This window comes from Aotus nancymaae, unplaced genomic scaffold (genome assembly GCF_030222135.1).
Source record: "Aotus nancymaae isolate 86718 unplaced genomic scaffold, 86718_ANA_hifiasm-v0.15.2.pri h1tg000108l, whole genome shotgun sequence".
NCBI lineage: Eukaryota > Metazoa > Chordata > Mammalia > Primates > Aotidae > Aotus > Aotus nancymaae.
In genome coordinates this window covers 12,279,446-12,300,073 of record NW_026988523.1, presented here as the reverse complement: position 1 = coordinate 12,300,073, position 20,628 = coordinate 12,279,446, and the positions used below count along the sequence as shown (strand labels likewise).

Sequence of the window (20,628 nt, the reverse complement as noted above, 5' to 3'; positions counted from 1 at the left end):
TTCATGTTTATAGGTAATCCACTTAAATTGTAAATAATATCCCTCATAGTAATAAAGCTCAGATTTCACTTACCAATAAAACCAAAAACACTGAGAGCTATTCAGTCCACAGCTTAGATCTACTGTATGTCTTTTGCAAACATGTTTTCATTATTATTAATGTCTTTCACATTTTGAGTATTATTTTTTGCTTTTTACTATACTGATAAATGGAAATTACATGACGTTTATAAAATGACTACTCAACAAAGAGATCAAGAAAAGCCATATGTTAGGAATATAACATGGTTTTTAATATTTAACAAATGCATTACTGTCACAGTGAAATATTAAAAAAGGGAATCTTTCACTATAGCCAAGAATGATATGATCCTTTCAAAAAAAAATCTGTCATAAAATCAGAGTTCAGAAAGTTAACAATAAGCAATGATATATAACAAAAAGGTTACCCCTAAAAACTAGCTAAACTTATTGAGAAGGATGACTACTCCTTGGTGATTTATAACAATAAAATAGGAATGACTGCCTTTGCAAATCTATAGAACAAATAAGTTCCTGGTCATGAAGCAGCGGAGGTTCAAATGATTTTGTTGTTAGGTGTCTACTGTAGCAAATGACTATGAAATTAACTGATTCCCTGTTTACTGAGCTGACACTCCAACATCATCGAAGGAGATCAAACTGTAGAGCTCTGGTAATATAAACGGTATTTAAAAACTAGTTTTCACATTACTTTGTTTCAGAGATCAAAAAATAGTGCACAATAATACCCTTTTCTATGCACCACCATTTTGAAAAATACTTTAATTCATCTTCAGATTTCTTTTCTTTGAGACTAAGTTTTGTACTTGTCGCCCAAGCTGGAGTACAGTGGTTCGAACTCAGCTCATTGCAACCTCTACCTCCCAGGTTCAAGGCAATATTCTTCTGCCTCAGCCTCCAGAGTAGCTGGAATTACAGGCATGTGTCACCACATCTGGCTAATTTTGTATTTTTAGTAGAGACAGGGTTCACCATATTGGCTATGGTTGGTCTTGAACTCTTGACCTCAGGTGATCTGCCCACCTCAGCCTCCCAAAGTGCTGGGATTACAGGTAAGCCAGCACACCTGGCCTCATCTTCGGATTTCAGCACCATCATTCAAACATTTCTTTGCCACTACTGCCTTTACTCTGTTCCTATTACAAACACGATTTCATTGCTTCAAACAGATCAAAAAGTCACCGAATGCTTCAAAGCCTATTCTACTTGACAAAATTCTCAAAAATCTATTGCCCTAGTTGTCAAGAAAAGATAGAGGAATAATACAAAAATTCTAGATGATTAATATTTTGGAGTCTACGAAAATAATTAACAAAATGTGGATCAAAGTCAATAAATCCATACTTGAACTTGTTATTTAGGATTTTTAAAGCTTTAACCACATTTGAATGAAATAAGCGCCCCAGAAACTGACCTCAAGGACAGACTATAATTAGCAGTTTTTTTCTACAAAGGTGGTTAAATTAGAATATCATTCTTAGAGACTAGCAATGAAGATTTTATTGAAATAGAAGAGCAAGAGATCAATGAAGAAATCACCCTGACACAGTCTTCCCCCAACATTTACCACTCAAAGACATTTGTGGCACATATACAATGTCAAATTAGTGATAAAAGTTTATGAAAGATTATTTTAATTTTGAATTCAAAGACTTCTGAAACAAAATACAATATGCTCATATAGGCTACTGTAAAATTTTATCAGAAAGGACGAAAGCATCTTTAATCTAAATTTTAATAAATTCCTACCTGAAGAAGCTTTAGTCTATGGAAAACATCCAAAAAAATTCATATATTTGTCAATATTTGGTTTTACTTCTTATATTTTTAATTAAAAAAAACTATTTATTTTTAGGACTTATTTTCATAATCAATTTAGGTATTTTTAAATTATGAAATGGCTTTCTTGCAATGAAGTGCCAATGTATAACTTTACCTACAGAAAGTAAGGATTTCACTTACAACTGCTTGACTGTTGTAACACAAACTAAATCAGAGATTAATGTAACATATAATATAGAGCATTATTAAATTTGGTGATATGCAGTATACTGCCAAAGGTTATCAAGTTAAAATTTACATTCAATCTGTAGTAGTTCAAATTGCGCACTTAAATGGTGGTCAACAAAAATTTCTAATTTCTCCATATTTAATGGGTTTTGAGGAAGCCAGATATGCGGCAGAGGTTTCAGAGGCAAGGACAGATTCCGCAAGCATCTAATTTATAACCTTATTTAATTACATATACACTCCAAATAGTAAAGTCTCACATAAATGTCATTTTATATGGTCAACACTGATGTACAACTGAGCTATATCTAAGTTGGAGCAGCTTTAAGAGTCTTTACAAAATAATTCTTAAAACTATTTTAGAAGAATGTTAGACTAACAAATTAACATTCCTGGAAAACTTCAGCCTTTCTGGTTTCAGCTAAGGAACTCATACCTACTCACCAGATTAAAATTTCATCTATTTGAATAAGCCTTAGAGGTGCCAGAGAGCCACAGGATGAAATGTCAGGAGATAACATTAGTTACTTCCCCGAATTAGTGGAAAACTTTATTATGGGTACATGTGTAGATATTAATTTTTTTTTTTTTTTTTTTTTTTTGTGACAAGAGTCTAGCTCTGTCACCCTAGCTGGAGTGCAGTGGTACAATCATAGCTCACTGCAGTCTTGACCTCCTAGGCTCAAAGGAGCCTCCCACCTCAGCCTCCTACATAGCTGGGAACATAGGCACATGCTACCATGCCCACCTAATTTTTTTATTTTTTTGTAGAGATGGTTTCTCACTATGTTGCCCACGCTGGTCTTAAACTCCTGGACTCAGGCGATCCTCTTGCCTCAGCTTCTCGAAGTGCTGGGATTATAGGTGTGAGCCACCACTCCAGCCTTGTTTTTTTTAAATAAGAAAACTGTTCATATTAAAATTGTTTTATAAATAAGATCTACAGTTAATTGGCTTCTAGGTTGATCTAACAATTCTGCTAAAATGCTACTAAATCCATAAAATATTTTGTCTCAATCTAATCTAATGAAGTATATTAAAAGTGTTTTTTGTTGCACTACTTTCAATGTAACTAAGCAAGAGATATTTATAAAAATGAATTACTTTTCATCCATGCGGCTTCTCATTTTCTTCAGTTTCTGCATAATGCTGCTCGTTTCACTGCTGGAGATTGAAATGGGAGAAGGACTGGGGGTCTCCAAGTCAGTTGGACCAGGACTAGATGCCTTATTATCCTTTGTATCATCATCACTATGAGAGTCCTGCAAACAAAAAGAGGCAAAATTGTATTGGACTTTAAGAGGACCCTGAAGCCATCATAAACTCAATTCAAAATAAATGCAATGTCAAAAAGTCACAATACAATATTTATAACAATAACTGAAAGTAAGATATTAAAGGTCAAAATATATCATACACTTAAAAATGGTTAAACTAGTACATTTCATATTATTTATATTTTAATATCATTTATATATATAGAGAAAAAGGGAATATCATAATATATAATAATTTTAAAAAAGAAGAAATGTAAGAAATCCAAAAAAGTTTCTGCCATTAGTAATCTATCTACATGTCCTCTCTGAGATTTTAAAGTTGAACCATCAAAAGGAATACAAAATTAAACACTGTAAATCTATAAAACATGTATGTACAGACAAAAAGAATGACTGGAAGACATAACATTTACTCTAATCATACTAGGGCATGGGTTTTTTCCTTTGAATATTCCTTATGTGAAACAATGTTTTCAAAAATTTAAAAAGTTTGTAAAGAAAACATTTGGAAAATATTAATCAATACATTATTTCTAATAAGCAAAAAGTAAAACCTTAATTGTTTAGTATAATTTCCCCACAAATAGTCATTTATCTAACTTTTCAGGAAGATGGGTAGGGACAGTCATAACTGTTTTTATTTTGTAAAAACAAAGTAGAGTCCCTGAGCTTCCCTTTCTTCTTCTTCCTGAACAGTTCAGTCTTAAAGTCACTGGATGGGGCAGAGCAAGGCAGCCGTCTATACAGGGATGGAGGGAGACAGGAGGCCAAGAGTGGGGTCTCAGAACCTGAGTAGGATGAAGAGGGCATCTAATGCAGGAGGATGGCCAGTAAGGAGAATCAAAGCCCAAGAAGGCCAACAAGAATGTCACATGGAAGCAACCCAACACACAAATGCAAGCCCAAACACAGTGAGGATGGCCTTACCACAGAGAACTTCCTAGCACAAGAGGTAGAGTCCAAAGAGGGTAAGGAAGAGAAGGTGTGAGGAGATGGGAACAGCCCAACTTGGGGAGTCAGAACCCAGGTGGAATGAGAGGGGCATCTATTTATGGTAATGCGCAGATTAAATGGTAGTAATATATCAATGTTAATTTGTTGGCAACTTACTCTCAGATAACTCAGGATTATAGAATTTTTTTGTACTGTTTGACATTTTTCTGTAAGTTTGAGATTTTTTTCAAAATTTAAAGTTTCTTTAAAAATCAAAGCATAGCATATTAGAGATTTAACATATTATACTGCTACTGCTATACAGTCTAGTTTTCTCACACTATAATGAATTTTTTTTTTTTTTTTGAGACAGGGTCTTGCTTTATCACCTAGGCCGGAGTGCAATGGTGAGCGTACAGCTTAATGAGCTTAATGCAACCTTAGCCTGCTACGCTGAAGCAATCCTCCACCTCCACCTCGCAAGTAGCTGGGACTATAGGCACATGCCACCATGCACAGCTAATTTTTGTAATTTTTGTAGAGCTGCGGGTTTTGCCCTGTTGCCCAGACTGGTCTCAAACTCCTGAGCTAAAGCAACCTGCCCCCTAGGCCTCCCAAAGTGTTGGGATTACAGGCACGAGTCATGGCACCCAGCCCCATACTGACATTTTATAGTACCTTAAAACAGGTCCACTGGATATGGTGGCTCATGCCTATAATCCCAACACTGTGGGAGGCTAAGGCAGATGGATCACTTGAGCCCAGAAGTTGGGAGACCACCGTGAGCAACATGGCAAAACCCCATCTCTACAAAAAATACAAAAAATCAGCTGGGAGTGGAGGTGCATGCCTGTAGTCCCAGTTACTCAGGAAGTTGAGGTGAGAGGATTACCTGACCCCTGGGAAAGGTCAAGGCTGCCGTCAGCTATGACTGTACCACTTCATTCCAGTCCAGGTGACAGAGTGAGACCCTGTCTCAATAAAAAAAGGAATAGGTTCAAATTTTGTTTTTGTCTGGTATCTCCTTTGAATCTTGTATCATTGTATTAAAGTTGGATTGCTAAAATGAGTATCATGTAAATACTAAAAGTCTCCCCATTAATTCTGAAGAAAATATTTGGATTGATGAGTAATAGCAAAGCCCTCTGTTCCAATTTAGTTTGTAAGTGAAAAATACTCTAAATTAAACCAATATTATGTAAGAACCACACGCCCCTTTAAAAACTTGTATATTCCATAGGAAAAAATAAAATAAAACTCTCACTATACATTAGGGCATTTCTACGGTTTGAATGTTTGTCCCCTCTGTAACTCATGTTGAATCTTAAGTCTCATTGTAACATTAAGAGGGTGGGAAATCAGACTATGGTATTTGAGAGCTTTCAGAAAGGTAATTAGAAATAGATGACGTCATGAGGGTTGGACTTTGGTGGCTTAATAAGAGAAGAAAGAGAGCACTGAGCTAGCACGCTCAGTCTGCTTGTCATGTGATGCCCTGCATCACCCCTTGGGACTCTGTGGAGAGTCCTCACCAGCAAGAAGGCCCTCACCAGATGTGGCACTTTGACCTTGAACTTCTCACCTTCTAGAACTATAAGAAAAAATGTTGCTCCTTTATAAATTACCCAGTCTTAGGTATTCAGTTATAGCAACAGAAAATGGACTAAGACTGGCACATCCATAGAACTTTATCTTAGTCCATTATTGTATCATACTGTTTGAATGAATATCATCTTAGAACATGAGACAGGGTTGGATATCGGCAGTCCACATAAGACAGGAAACAAATAATAACTTCATGTAATTTACCAATTTATTCTCCCCTGCAGACTTCAACTTCTCCTGTAGTTTTATGGTGGTCTGTCGGATCCTTTCTATCTCCTCCTGCTGTTTAAGAATCAGCTGTCTTTCCTTCCGAGCTGCCTTATTGGCTTCTTGAAGACGTTTTATTTCTGCCTAAGGTTTAAAGAGGTAGGAGAGGCATTATGATGGGGAGAAGACAAGGCCAAAGTAATATTTTTTTAAAAATCATCACATATATTAAAAATAAATACATATAATACATATAGTATCTTATAATAAAAGTAGTAATACTGAAAAGTTTTAAAAGTAGTGAGGGAAGAAATAAATCATATACAATCCCACCATTCTAAAATAATTTAATATTATCCCTTAAATTTATTTAAATTATAATTAGATTGATAATTCCATATCCCGTTTTAAAACATAACATATACTTCACATTTTTCCATGCTACTCAATGTTTATACTTACTAGTTTAATAGTTGCTTATCAAGTAATCTAATTAATGTAACTTTATTCTACTGCTAAACTTTTAGGGCCCTATAATTTTTTACTATTCCAGTTAATGCTTTAATGCCCATAGCTGTTTCATACCATGGACTAGTTCTTTAGGAGAGGTTTCTAAAAGTAAAATAACCAAGTCAAAGACAATAAATCATTTTATGGTTCTTAAAAACAGTTGTTTAAATTGCTTTCAAAAAAGAACTGCTCTTGCCTACAGTGCTACCAAAATATTAAAGCTACATTGCACCAATCTCTCTCCAGACAGATTATTACATTTTCAGTTGCTATGTGGGCAGAAGATAATATACTTCACTGCTAATAACTGTCAAAATTTAACAGAGAATCCTTTTTTAAAAATAAAATTGTTTAAATCTGTTTTCTTGGCCAGGCATGGTGCTCACACCTGTAATCCCAGCATTTTGGGAGGCCAAAGCAGGCAGCTTACTGGAGCCCAAGAGTTCAAGACTAGCCTGGGCAACATGGTGAAACCCCACCTCTACAAAAGACTCAAAAATTAGCCGGGTATGGTGGTGCTCACCTGTGGTCCCAGCTGCTTGGGAGGCTGAGGTGGGAGGGTCAACCTGAGCCCAGGAGGTCAAGGTTGCAGTGAGCTGAAATCATGCTACTGCACTGCAGCCCGGGCAATAGAGTGAGACCCTGTCTCAATCAATCAATCAATCAATCAATCAATCTATCTAACAATCAATGTTTTCTTGTCAATAAAGCATAATAAAGATATAAAATTTGTTAGTTATAATTATTTTAATCATTGAGATTTTTTGAAACTACCTTAAAATGCAAGAAAGTGCTTAAAAAAATCTACATTTCCAAAACACCCAGTTAACAATTGTTAATATTCAGTTATATTTTCTCCTAGTCTTTAATCCTGTAAAGAAATAAAACATTACAGATAAAACTAGTCTGCAATCTTGTGCCCAACTCCTCAGAGGTAACAACTATCATGGGTTTGGTATCTATCCTTCCAGTACATTCTTTTTAAATTCTCCTAAAAATATTTGTGCTTATCTGCAAAAAAAGATACATTATTTGGTTTGTATGTTTAAAAATATTTTATAAATATATGTACATATTTTAAATCTTGCTTTAATAGATATAACTTTTGATATTTCACCATGCAAATTTATGCCTTTTAATGCTGCATAAAATTAAACTGGAGAACCATCTATTTATCTATTACCCATATGGTGGGATTTTTATTTTTTAAATTTTTTAGAAACACAGTCTTGCTCTGTTACCCAGATTGAAGTACAGTGGCTCAGTCACAATTCAATGTAGCCTCAAACTTGTGGGCTCAAGCGATCGTCCCACCTTAGCCTCCCAAGCACCTAGGACTACAGGCACGTGCCACCATTCATAGCTAATTTTTAATTTAATTTTATTTTTTTGTAGACACAGGCTCTTGCTACGTTGCCCAGGCTGGTCTCAAACTCCTGGCCTCAAGTGATTCGTCTGCTTTGGCCTCCCAAAGCACTGGGATTATAAGCGTGAGCCACCGTGTCCACCACATATGGTGGGATTTTAAGGTTGTTGTCTATTTTTCACTATTCTACAAACAATGCTGTAAGTGAAGAGCCTTATATTTTTCTCTCCTTGGGCATATTTGTAAATTTTTCTGGAGTAGCAGTTTTCAAAGTGTGCTCTATGGAGTCCCTGGAAGTCTTGAGACCCTGTCAGTGGTCTCTCAGCATCAAACCAGTGTTTATAATACTAAATACATTTTTAGCAAATACATTATTTGCTCTTTCCCACTCTCATTCTCCCATGAGTATACAATGGTTGTATACATTTTAAAGAAAATAACTATATTTTCCAAAACAAAAAATAATTTAGTGAAAAGAATGACATTTTAGAGTTTTGCAAATCTCTTTATCACCTAGCTTGATTTCTTTTTTTTTTAACATTGTGCATTGGTCATTGGGAAAATGTTGGTTTACTAAGTTATGCGGATTTTCTAAATGTTGACACATTTCATTACGAAATATCAAAAAATTATACTCATTAATATCACCATTAATCTCAAAAGAAAAATTATTTTGGGTGGCCAAGAGAAATTTTTCAAAATTCTGACTTTTGTGTGAAAGCTTGAATTTTATCATTGGCAACATATATTGTCAGTTATTTTTTTGTTGTTGTTTGAAGTGACAGGCATACTTTTTTCGTTTTTGAGAAAAATATCTGTCAAATACCCAAATCTGAATTAGCACAGTTTGCCTTGAATCATTCTTTCAACTAAAAATGCTATTCCATGTTGCGGGGGAGCTGGGGGAAAGGCCTGCAATTCAAACAAGCACACAAATACTTCTTGAATTAATCACTATATTCTGGTATCCAGCAAAGGTGCTTCATTATGGACTTCCCATTTCTGTCATGCAGAATACAAAAAAAGACATGTACTCAAGGGTTCAAGACAATAAAACTAATAATTCTTACTACTTAACTCAGGACATTCTTAAGTGAAACTTGCTTTTTTTTTTTTTTTAACTGTGAGTAAGTGGCACGAAGAATAAGACAATTACCAAAACAGTTTGGTGCCACTGACTTCTGCTAAAGCACCAGCAGTTTTACTCGGCATTGTTTTCTACCATTTAGTGTAAAATGTCAACACAGTGAAAAGGGCAAATTCATATCCAATCCCGGTATCATTATGAAAATAGTTTTGACCTCCCAGACCTGTGAAAGGGTCTTAGTGGTCAGAGTTTCACAAAGGATATTTTCAAACTTCCATTAACTTAAGCTTGAGTTTCTGAACCAAATAATGTATAAATTCACCCAATTCTAGCCCAGAAGAAAAAAGAGATGACTTCTATGGAATACTTGGAAAACAAGGTTTGTTCCTCTTATAAGAATAACTCATAAAGTTGTACAAACGAATTGTTCACATTAAAATGGTGAATGGTATAGGTGAATTATTCACTTTATTAAAATGGTTATTTTTATGTTTTATGAATGTCACTTCAGGAAGGGAAAAAAGAATAAGACATAGAAAAATATGGTCTCTCTTTTTTGGATACAGTTGCACCAAATCGCTTAGAGCCAGCCATTTTACTATTAGTCAAAAGAATTCTTACTGATACAGCGGCAATGAATATCTTAGCACATATATTCTTACACTTTGGTTCGTTTAACTTTATAATGCAACTTTTCAGGGGTAACCAATTGGATCAAACAGTATATTTTGCACATTTACTTAAAAAATTCTTAAATTGCACTTTGGGAGGCCGAGGCGGGTGGATCACGAGGTCAAGAGATCGAGACCATCCTGGTCAACATGGTGAAACCCCGTCTCTACTAAAAATACAAAAAATTAGCTGGGCATGGTGGCGCGTGCCTGTAATCCCAGCTACTCAGGAGGCTGAGGCAGGAGAATTGCCTGGACCCAGGAGGCGGAGGTTGCGGTGAGCCGAGATCGTGCCATTGCACTCCAGCCTGGGTAACAAGAGCAAAACTCCGTCTCAAAAAAAAAAAAAAAAAAAATTCTTAAGTTATTACAAACAGAGAAAGTAGTCACTCATATCCCTACACTGGTATTAAACACAGTTAGCAGTATGCACATTTGTTTTAAATCTTATTGTCTATAAATAGCTAAATACAAATGAAACCAAACTCCATGCCAATCTCTTCCTCCTTCCTCTCTCCCCCAGAAGTGTTATCGTTCCTATTTGTGCTTTTTTGACTTTTGATGCATGAGTGATTCCACAAAACATATACTACTAACAGGTTAGTTAAAAAAAAATTATATGACTGGTATAGCACTGCATATATTATTTGCATCTTGCTTTACTATAAAAAAGAACATTATGGTTTTTGATAAGTGAAGATCTAATGTTACACTGTCCCATATGACAGCTTCTAGCTACATGTGGCTAGTAGCTACAGTACTGGACAACACAGATACAGAAAATTATCATCATTTCAGAAATCTCTATAGATAGTGCTGATAGCTAATATATTCAGTTTCCTACACTATTATACTTTCTTGCAAAAATATGTTTTATCTCATCTATTCTTTTATTGAAGAGATTAAATTATTTTCATTTTCCTCTGCATATATGTGAAAGCTTTTTTAGGATATACACCAAGACAGAATTGCTGAGTCATATATTATATATGTACTCAACTGAACTCGATATTGGCAAGTGCTCTCAACTCAAAGTGGTTACACCAGTCAACACTCTAACCAGCTACACAGAGTGGCAGTGATAAAACTGGGACTCAGGAGACCTCAAACTCTCATTCTTCTCAAAGCAGTTGTCAAGTCCTGAAGTAGCAGACAGAGGGCTAAGGAGTTAACCCAGAAAAGTCTCAAAAGCAGAGCAGGAATCCCAAGTTTCTTGTGCTAAACAAAAAATTTTATCTGGGTTTCCAGTGAATCCTAAGAGGGCCCCAACCCAGGGACAATGCAAACCAGAAGTAGACTGAGGCTTACCAACTCTACAACCCAACCCTAACGCAGCACAGTTTTTGAATGAATTAAGATGAACAGTTGATAACTCTAATAGCATAGCAAAAGAAAGGATAAATCCTCTCTGGGGGAAGAGACCATCAGCTGGAGCCTTTGCAGTTATTTACTTACAGTGTCTAGCATTCAATAAAAAAAAAAAATTGCTAGGCATGCAGAGAAAAGGGGCCATATGATAGTTAAAAGAAAACAGACAATAGTAATAATAGAGGCACAGATGGTCACATATAAGCAGACAGGGAAGAAACAGCAGTCAATAAAATTAAAATAACTATGGATAATATGTAGAAAAAAGATTAAAAAGTAGGCTGGGCAAGGTGGCTGAAGCCTGTAATCCCAGCACTTTGGGAGGCACAGGCAGGAGAATCACCTGAGGTCAGGAGTTCAAGACCAGCCTGGCCAACATGGTGAAACCCTGTTTCTACTAAAAATACAAAACAATTAGCCAGGCATGGTGGCAGGTGCCTGTAATCCCTGCTACTGGGGAGGGTGAGTCAGAAGAATCACTTGTACCCGGGAGGCAGAGGTTGCAGTGAGCCAAGATTGCTGCCATTGCACTCCTGCCTGGGCAAGAAGAGCTAAAGTCCACCTGAAAAGAAAGAAGAAAAGAAAAGAAGAAAAGAAGATTAAAGGGTATTGTAATATTATAGAACTAAAAAAAATCAAATTAAGAACTCACTGGATAGACTTAGCAGCACACTGGGCAAAGTAGAAGACATACTAATGAACTCAAAGACAGGTCAATAAAAACTTTCCAAACTAAAGCACAATGTTTTTAGTTTCTAGTTTGTTTGTCTTAAGGAATGAAACACAAGACAGAAGAGAGAGATGTAGTAAATGGTCAAAAGGTCTAACCTACATCTAATTGAAGTCTCTGAAGGAAAGGAGAAAAAAAATGAGGTAAAAGTGGCCAGGTACAGTGTCTCACACCTGTAATCTCAGCATTCTGGGAGGCCAAGGTGGGGGGATCACTTGAGTCCAGGAGCTCGAGACCAGCCTGGGCAATATGGCAAAACCCCCATCTCTACAAAAAATTAGCTGGCACTGGTGGCGCACACCTGTGGTCCCAGCTACAGGGAAGGCTTACGTGAGATGATTGCTTAAGCCCTGGATGCGGAGGTTACAGTGAGCCGAGATCAAGCCACTGCACTCCAGCCTGGGCAACACAGTGAAAGACCCTGTCTCCCAAAAAAAAGAATGAGCAGAAGCAATACATGAAGAGAGAGTTTTTGAAAAACTGGTGAAATAAAACAACCGATAGATAAAAGCAGCTCAGAAAATCCTAAATAGGATGAATACAAAGGAAACCACACCTACATGTATCATAGTAAAACTACTAAAAATTTGGATAATTTTTAAATAATCTTAATAGAAACCTTCAAAAGAACAAGATTAAGATACCTGACCTCTCCACATAAACAATGGAAAGCAGTAAATAATGGAAAAGTATCTTTAAAAGTGCTGAAAGAAAATAATTTTATGCCTATTAAAAATGTTCTTCAAAAATAAAGGTGAAATATTTTCAAACTAATAAAAACAAAAAATGTGTTATCAGCAGGCATGCAATAAAATACTAGATGCATCAAAAAGAAAAATTTTATACTTCAAAGGATATTATCAAGAAAGTGAAAAGAAACCCTCACATGATGAGGAATACATTTATAAATCTTGTTTTTATTCTATTTTATAACAGAAAGCTACTGTAACATTACAGAAAGCTATTTACTTCTTTTAACTAAGAAAAAATATTAGTTTATTTTAAAAGCAATTTTTTTGGATTAAAAAGACACAACTTATTTTTTAAAAAATAGAATTGAGTATTCAAATTCCTATCATCTGTAATGCTTCCTTGGACAACCTTATAACTAAGTAATAAGCCAATAAATATATCAGATAATTAGGTTCCTAAATCATCTAGCATAGTAGCTAGCACCTGGCAACAGGTTAGTATGGAAAAAACAACTAGAATCTATTGAATACTTACCAAGCACTGTGAAACACACTTTACATATGTTACCTCATTTAATCCACACAACTACCATATGAAGTATAATCCCACTCCTACAGATGAGGAAATTAAGTCTCAGAGAGTTACTTAAACTTTGACCATGATTACACAGTTGCAAGTGACAATGCTGGAATTCAAATAATAGCAACTAACATTTATTGAGCACTTACCATGTGCCATGGTCTGCTCTAAGTTTATTTTATGTATTAACTTACTTATTCCTCACAACAATCTTATCAAGTATGTTATTATTATTTCCTTCAGTTTATGGATGAGGAAACACAGAGAAGTTAAGTAACTTGTCCAAGGTTAGTAAACCAGCAACTAGTAAAGTTTGGATTTTAGCCTAGGAAATTTGACTCCAGAGCCTGAATTCTTTACCACTACACCACTATGCTGCCTCTCCAGAACTCAAAACTGAAGTCTTTCTAACCAATATTTAATTAATATGTCATGAAAGCCTAGGGAAATAATAATTTAAAAATTAATCCAAATAGATTCTTTTACATATATCTTAATTTTTAAAATATGTATTTCAAAAGAGTATTTTCTTCTACTTACTACATGAAGGTAGAAAGTTTGACTGTGTATTTTATTAATTTAGCAGTGACACACAATCCTAATTTAGGAGAAATACAGATTACCAAGCAACCCCTATAATTATAGTAGTATGAACATAAACAGTGGTAAGTATCAACTACATCTCATTTAAGGCAGTAATAAGGAAAAGAAATCAGGCAAAATCATAGATTCCACAAACTAACTTGCCTTATGATAAGCTGTCCTAAAGGAGTATCTTCCCTAACATACCTTTTCTTGCTGCAACCTTAAAAGCAAACCACGCTGTTTCTTCCGGAGTGGGGGCATTTTATCATCCTCTCCTTTGTCTCGTAGATGTCTGCAAATAATATTTTTCATTGAGACAAAGATTTGATTAAATTTCCATTACCTGAATAATGTCAAGAATTCTTGACTACTAAAAAGTCTACAAACCAATTTAACATTTTCAAATGTGAAAAGTAGTTGCTACATGTAGCCGTAAACATTCATATCCTAATTAAGTATTTTACCGAGGTATATGCAAGCCCTAGATTGTGTCCTCTAAAGACAGAAGGATTTCAAGAAATTTATAATATTGTATCATATGACAACATAACATTACAGTCAGTTAAGTGATAAAAGAAAACTGCAAAGAAAATGTTATATGGGTAAGAGGAGGTTTTGAAAGAAATACACATCAAATATATCTGCCATATTTCTAGCTTGAGAAACTGTGTTGCTCAAATCAAATTAAAAAAGAGGAAACAAAAACATCTTAAAATATAAAGCATTCCATTTTACAAAAGAAGAAATGAGTGAGAACTGTGCTCACTGAAAGAACTTACTTTTTTTGATGCTCTAACCAGGCCAACTCAGCCTTAGTCTTCTCCTTCAAGGCCTTTTCGCGGAGACGCAGGAGTGAAGACTGGTGAGCTGCCCTCATTTCTTCTTCTTTCATATACTGTCGAACCATCTCCATAGTAAATTTAGAAAAGCTATCTTGTCCTCCTGAGAATGGCATGTTCAGTTCCTAAAGTAGATGGTTACTTTCTTGTTTATCATCATCTAAACCTTTTGGTACTTAATTTCATTAAAAGTGGTATGCACTTTGGGAGGCCGAGGCAGGTGGATCACGAGGTCAAGAGATCGAGACCATCCTGGTCAACATGGTGAAACCCCGTCTCTACTAAAAATACAAAAAATTAGCTGGGCATGGTGGCGCGTGCCTGTAATCCCAGCTACTCAGGAGGCAGGAGAATTGCCTGAACCCAGGAGGCGGAGGTTGCGGTGAGCCGAGATCGTGCCATTGCACTCCAGCCTGGGTAACAAGAGTGAAACTCCGTCTCAAAAAAAAAAAAAAGTGGTATGCATTTACAAAAAACAAACTATGTATTTAACAAGGTTGCCAACAATGTAAGAGAATATTCTTTAAAAAGGCACATGAGGCAGATTAACATTCATTTGCTAATTTATTCAGTCAATAAAATTTTAATAAACTACTGCAAGCCAATTACTGTACCAGGGATACAAAGTGAGGTAACAATTTGTTCCTGTTAACCAAGAGGCATACAATTTAGTAAGAAGAATTAATGTAAATTTCTAAATGGAATAAAGTATTAGAAGTATGAAGCAAGTAAAAAAGCTAGTGAGATAATAATGGCTCAGATCCTCAAACGCCTTATATTCATTCCAAAAACTAAGTTTGTATTATACTTTGTGAGGAAAGTGAGGCCAGATTTTATAGGAAAACTATAACATAAAATCGATATCTGACAAAAATCATTCTAGTAGCTGACAAATGAGTCAAGTACAAAATGTTTTCTCACATCTTTGAGAGAACATATCCACAACCATTTACCTCCACAGATAAAGTGAAACACACCTTGGCAGAAGACAATGTAGTCTTTTCTGGAGAAGCTTCTTCATCAGAGTCATCATGATGATCTCTTCTCTTTTCCATGTTAAATCTGCGGTGACTCTCTGAAGGCAGTAATGATCGAAATGATTGTTCTTCTATTTCATCTTCTGTCATGGATTCATCAAATTTCAGAGAATATTCTGTTGCAACAGAAGTTGAGTCTAAAAGAATATGGAGAAAGTAGATTTTATCATAACTGTTCTCAGTAGGAATTCAATTAGTACCTCTTTGCCTCTTTATAGGACAAGCCAACATAAATTCATAAAACTGATCACTAGTAGACATGAAATAATAAACAAAATTCATTTGCCTTACAAACAAAGAAAAAAAACTCTAAAAATACCTAGAAATACTAGGATAAGAACTATAAAGATTAATGTTGCAAAAAATTTAGAGAGCTCTTACAAATCAATTAGAAAACCACTAATGCACCTATAGAAAAATGAGAAAAGGTCAGATCAAATGATTTACAAAGGAAATATAAACAGTAAAAGTGAAAAAATTGTTCAATATTGCTATCAAAGACATGCAAGTAAAAATATCTTTTTTAAGAACTCATTAATTCCAAGCTTAATTAGAATATGACAGCTCTTTCAGGTTGGTTCCTATGTGCCTTTGACATGGCCCTGCATCCTTTTTTCATTGAATACTTCTTCACTTTCTGGTACTACAAGATACTCCAGGCTCATCTTGTATTTTTCCTGCAGCCCTAGAATCAGCCATTTCTCCAAAGAGCTCTTATTTATTTTATTCAATAATGATATTTAGAAACCACAGTCTAGGGGCCAGGCACAGTGGCTCACACCTGTAATCCTAGCATTTTGGGATGCCAAGGTGGAAGGATCCCTTGAGGCCAGGAGCTCGAGACCAGCCTGGTGGACAGTACAAGGCCCTCATTTCTTTAAAAGAAAAAAAAAAAAGAAAGAATGAATGAATTTGTAGGCACTAGTTGTCCTTGCTACTACGGGTGTATCACTGCTTCTGCACTTGCTCAATGAACAGAGCTAGACAATATATGGATGTACAATAATCCCTGTATACATATGTGTGCACGCATTCACACACAATTACAATTGCTTTTGTATCCATACAGTCAGCCAGCTAAACATGAATTCATACTTAGGTCTCTGATCCAGTAACAAAGTTCATTCTAGTCCTTTCTTGTGTATCTTCCCTTCCAACACTGAGAAACCTGGCTCCCGCCATCCAACACTCATTTATTTACTTGTTCAACCCCAATATATATGTAAAGAACTGTTAACCTGTACCCCTGTGAAAAACTATTATCCAACTAGAGTATAGGTTTACGTACTGTTCCTTTCGTATTAGGCTTATATTAATAGTTTCCACGCAAGACATCATTTTCCAAAGTTACTTAGGTCAGCTCTTTTTCCCCCAACCTCTTCAATATTGTTATGCCATATATTTGTAATAGTTAGATTCACTTATCACAGGCTGCATTCCATTTTGAGATCTCCCAACATTCTGACTAATGTATGTGTATGCATGATTAGTTCACAGATATTAAAATTCACTCATTGTGATACACAGTTCCAAGGTTTTGACAAATACATATCATCATACAGAACATACATACATACAGAACAAATACTCCATGTAACAGTAAACATCCCTCCATGCATCTTCTTTGCAGTCAACTACTTCCTCTTCCCTCCAATGCCTAGAAACCACTTGTTTTCCATCTATTTAGTTGTGCCTTATATAGAATGTCATATAAACTGAATCATATTATAATACATAGACTTTTGGGGTCTGCTTTTTCACTTAGTAAAATTCATTTAAAATTCATCCTTGTAGTTGCATGAACCAAAAGATTATTCCCTTTAATAGCTGAATAGTATTTCACTATATGGATGTACCAGTTTGTTTATCCATTCCCCAAGTAAAGGACATCTTGGCTGCTTCTAGTTCTTGACAATTATGAATATGGTGCTATGAATATAAGTGTATAGGTTTTCATGTAGACATAAGTTTTCAAATCACTTGGTAAATACCCAGGCATGTGATTGCTGGATTGTACAGTTAAGTCTTATGAGATGCTATGAAGCTTATCTTCCACAGTGACCATATAATTTTGCATTCTCACCAGTAATGTATGCAAGCTCCTGTTGCTCTGCAACCTTGCCACCAATTTGTTATTGTCAGTTTTTCTAATAGCCATTCTAATAAGTGTGTTACTGTATGTTGTGATTTTAATTTTCATTTCTCTAATGACATATGATGCTGAAGACCTCTTCCTGTGTCTATGTGCCATCTGCATATTTGCTTCAATAAAGTATCTGTTTAGATCTTCAGTACATTTTAAAAATTGAGTTGTTTTTCCCTATTATTGAAGGGGTTTGGTTTTTTTTGGTTTTTTTTTTTTTTGCATGAGCCACCACACCTGGCCTCCTATTATTGAGTTTTAAGAGTTCTTTATATATTCTAGATATAAATCCTTTATCAAATATATGACTTGCAAATATTTTCTCCCAATCTGTGGCTTGTCTTTTCATTTCCTTCACAATGTCTTTCACAGAGTAGAAGTTTTTAAATTCTGATAAAGCACAATTCATCAATTTTTTCTTTCAAGGATCATACCTTGATGTGTTACATATCTAAGAAGTCATCACCAAACTGAACGTCACCTAGATTTATGTTTTCTTCTACATGTGAGTTTTTTAAGGGTTCAGTTTCTTTGGATAGCAGCTGCCTGTGAATTCTAGCTGTCTTGGCTTCTTCAGATTCCTAACTCCATTTCCTCAACTCAAGAAGACTACTGGGCTCCATGCTCTGTAGTCTGGAAACACTGTAGGCAGTAAACTGGTAGAACTGCAGCACTCATTTGTTTCTAGTCTCTCATGAATCAACACAATTCACTGACTGAGGCCCATTGTCTTGAAAATGGTTATTTCATGTTTTGCCTGACATTTTACTTGCTTTAAGAGGGTAAGTAGGCTGGGGGCTGTGTCTCACACCTGTAATCACAGCACTTTGGGAGGCAGAAGTGGGCAGATCATGAGGTCAGGAGTTTGAGACCAGCCTGATCAACAAGGTAAAGTCCCGTCTCTACTAAAAATAAAAAATTAGCCAGGTGTGGTGGCATACACCTGTAATCCCAGCTACTCAGGAGGTTGAGGCAGGAGAATCACTTGAACCAGGAGGCGGAGGTTGCAGGTTGCAGTGAGCTGAGATCACACCACTGCACTCCAGCCTGGATGACAGAGCAAGACTTTGTCTCAAAAAAAAATAGAAAAAGAGGGTAAGTAAATCTGGTCCCTGTTGTTCCATCATGGCCAGTAGTAGCAGTAATCCAAGTAATATTTTTTTTGTTGTTTTTTTGCTAGTCAAGTGAAGCACTGGGCAAGTAACTTAATATTGTTTAAAGAAGTTAAATAAAGTAAGTCACCGTTTATAATATTTCAAAATAGTCACCTGACAATTATTTATTCACTGTTACTGGAAGTCACGTACCATGACAAATACTTGAGATATGGCACAAACAAGTCATACATGGTTACTGTTTCCTTCTAAGGCTTACAAATATTATCTATAATTAAATTTGTCATCAGTGCTTTAATTAGAAACACTGTATTATTAATGAGATAAAGTTTAGTAAATATTAATGAGATAAAGTTAGGAATCTCCTCAGCTAAATATCCAAGTACATCACTTTTAAAGTCTATATTCCCAAACACTACACCTTTTCAGTCAAGTTGTTTGCCACTTTATTTACTTATTTAATTGATTTTTTGAGACAGGGTCTTGCTCTGTTACCCAAGCTGGAATGCTAAGGCTCAGTCAGTCATAGCTCACTGCAGCCTTGATCTCCTAGGCTCAAGTGATCCTCCCATCTCAGCCTCCAACGTACTAGGACCATAGGCTGTGTCACCAAGTCTGGTAAATTTTTAATTTTTTTTGTAGAGACAGGGGTCTTCTATGTTTTCCTGGCTGGTTTCAAACTCCTGGGCTCAAGCAATCCTCCCACCTCAGCCTCCTAAGTGCTGGAATTACAGGCATGAGCCACCGCATCCAGCTTATTTGCCACTTTATAACAAGGATCATCTTTCCTCCAGTTTCTGAACAAATGATTATACATTTATTTGCAAAGAAAGTTACCTTTTTCATCAGGAAGAGATGGAACGCTATCACTTCGTAGAGAATCATCTGCAGCAGTCTGAACCTGTTCATCAATGGAACTCTCCATCTTTTCACCATTAAGTTTCTTCTCATTTTCCTTACAAGATGGAACTGAAGGACTTTCTTGGCGGCTGCTACCACTACTACTTCTGTTTGTGGATACGTGGAAACAAAAACAAAATTAACAGAATAAGAATTACAGTTTCAAAGTAAACTTATTTGGCCAAATGACTGTGCTTTATAATCAAGATAAAAATGAAGCAAGATGTAATATAAAACAGAAAAAGCTAAGTAACCTAAATCTGAGAATATTTTAGAAAAGATGAGAAAGATGAGTAGGAAGGAGGAAAGTTTCACTTTTAAATAATCATAATAGGCACTGCTATTAGATTATCACTCCCTTTTTTCCTTTCATTTCAAAATCAAACTTCTGGGAAAGGGAACTACTACTCACTTTTTCCACTTCCTTATTTTTCATTAACATCACTATTTATCACCATCTGCTTCCATCCCAACTGCTCTACTAAAACTGTTCTGAATAAGCTCTATCTATACTTTGAATTGCCAAATCCAATAGATAATTTATCGCTCTGCAACATTAGATGGTATTGACCATATCTCCCCTTCTTTAAAAGCTCTACTTGCTAAATAAAATGTAAAAGGTTAGGATAATCTGGATGAAAGATATTTATTCTTGCAACTTTTCTGTAAGCTTGAAATCTTAAACGTTAAATAAAAGAGCTCTCCTTTCTTGTATCTTGTGATTTTACTCTCACCTGCTTCTCTTTCCACCTCCCTAACAAGCTTTCCTTGCTTCTTTCATTTGCTTTAAATTTTTCTGTCTTTCCTTAAATTGATGGTTTTGTTTTGGTCCTTCACTCGCATGCACACTCTCTCTATTATTATTATTTTTTGGCTGTTTGTTTTGAGAAGGAGTCTCACTCTGTTGCCCAGGATGGAGTGTAGTGCCATG

General features: G+C 35.6%; 1 protein-coding gene across 5 annotated transcripts in view; it reads right to left on the bottom strand.

Annotated features, from left to right (window-relative positions):
- Positions 1-20,628, bottom strand: part of CEP350 (centrosomal protein 350) — a 155,356-nt gene that overhangs the window by 46,559 nt on the left and 88,169 nt on the right. For all 5 annotated transcript variants that reach the window (XM_012444585.2, XM_012444581.3, XM_012444586.3 and 2 more), the window contains 6 exons: positions 19,635-19,804; positions 15,480-15,676; positions 14,443-14,627; positions 13,868-13,955; positions 6,072-6,218; positions 3,157-3,314 (listed from right to left, as the gene is read on the bottom strand). In XM_012444585.2, the coding sequence (XP_012300008.2) occupies positions 3,157-3,314; positions 6,072-6,218; positions 13,868-13,955; positions 14,443-14,627; positions 15,480-15,676; positions 19,635-19,804 (945 nt within the window). The remainder of the gene's footprint in view (positions 1-3,156; positions 3,315-6,071; positions 6,219-13,867; positions 13,956-14,442; positions 14,628-15,479; positions 15,677-19,634; positions 19,805-20,628) is intronic.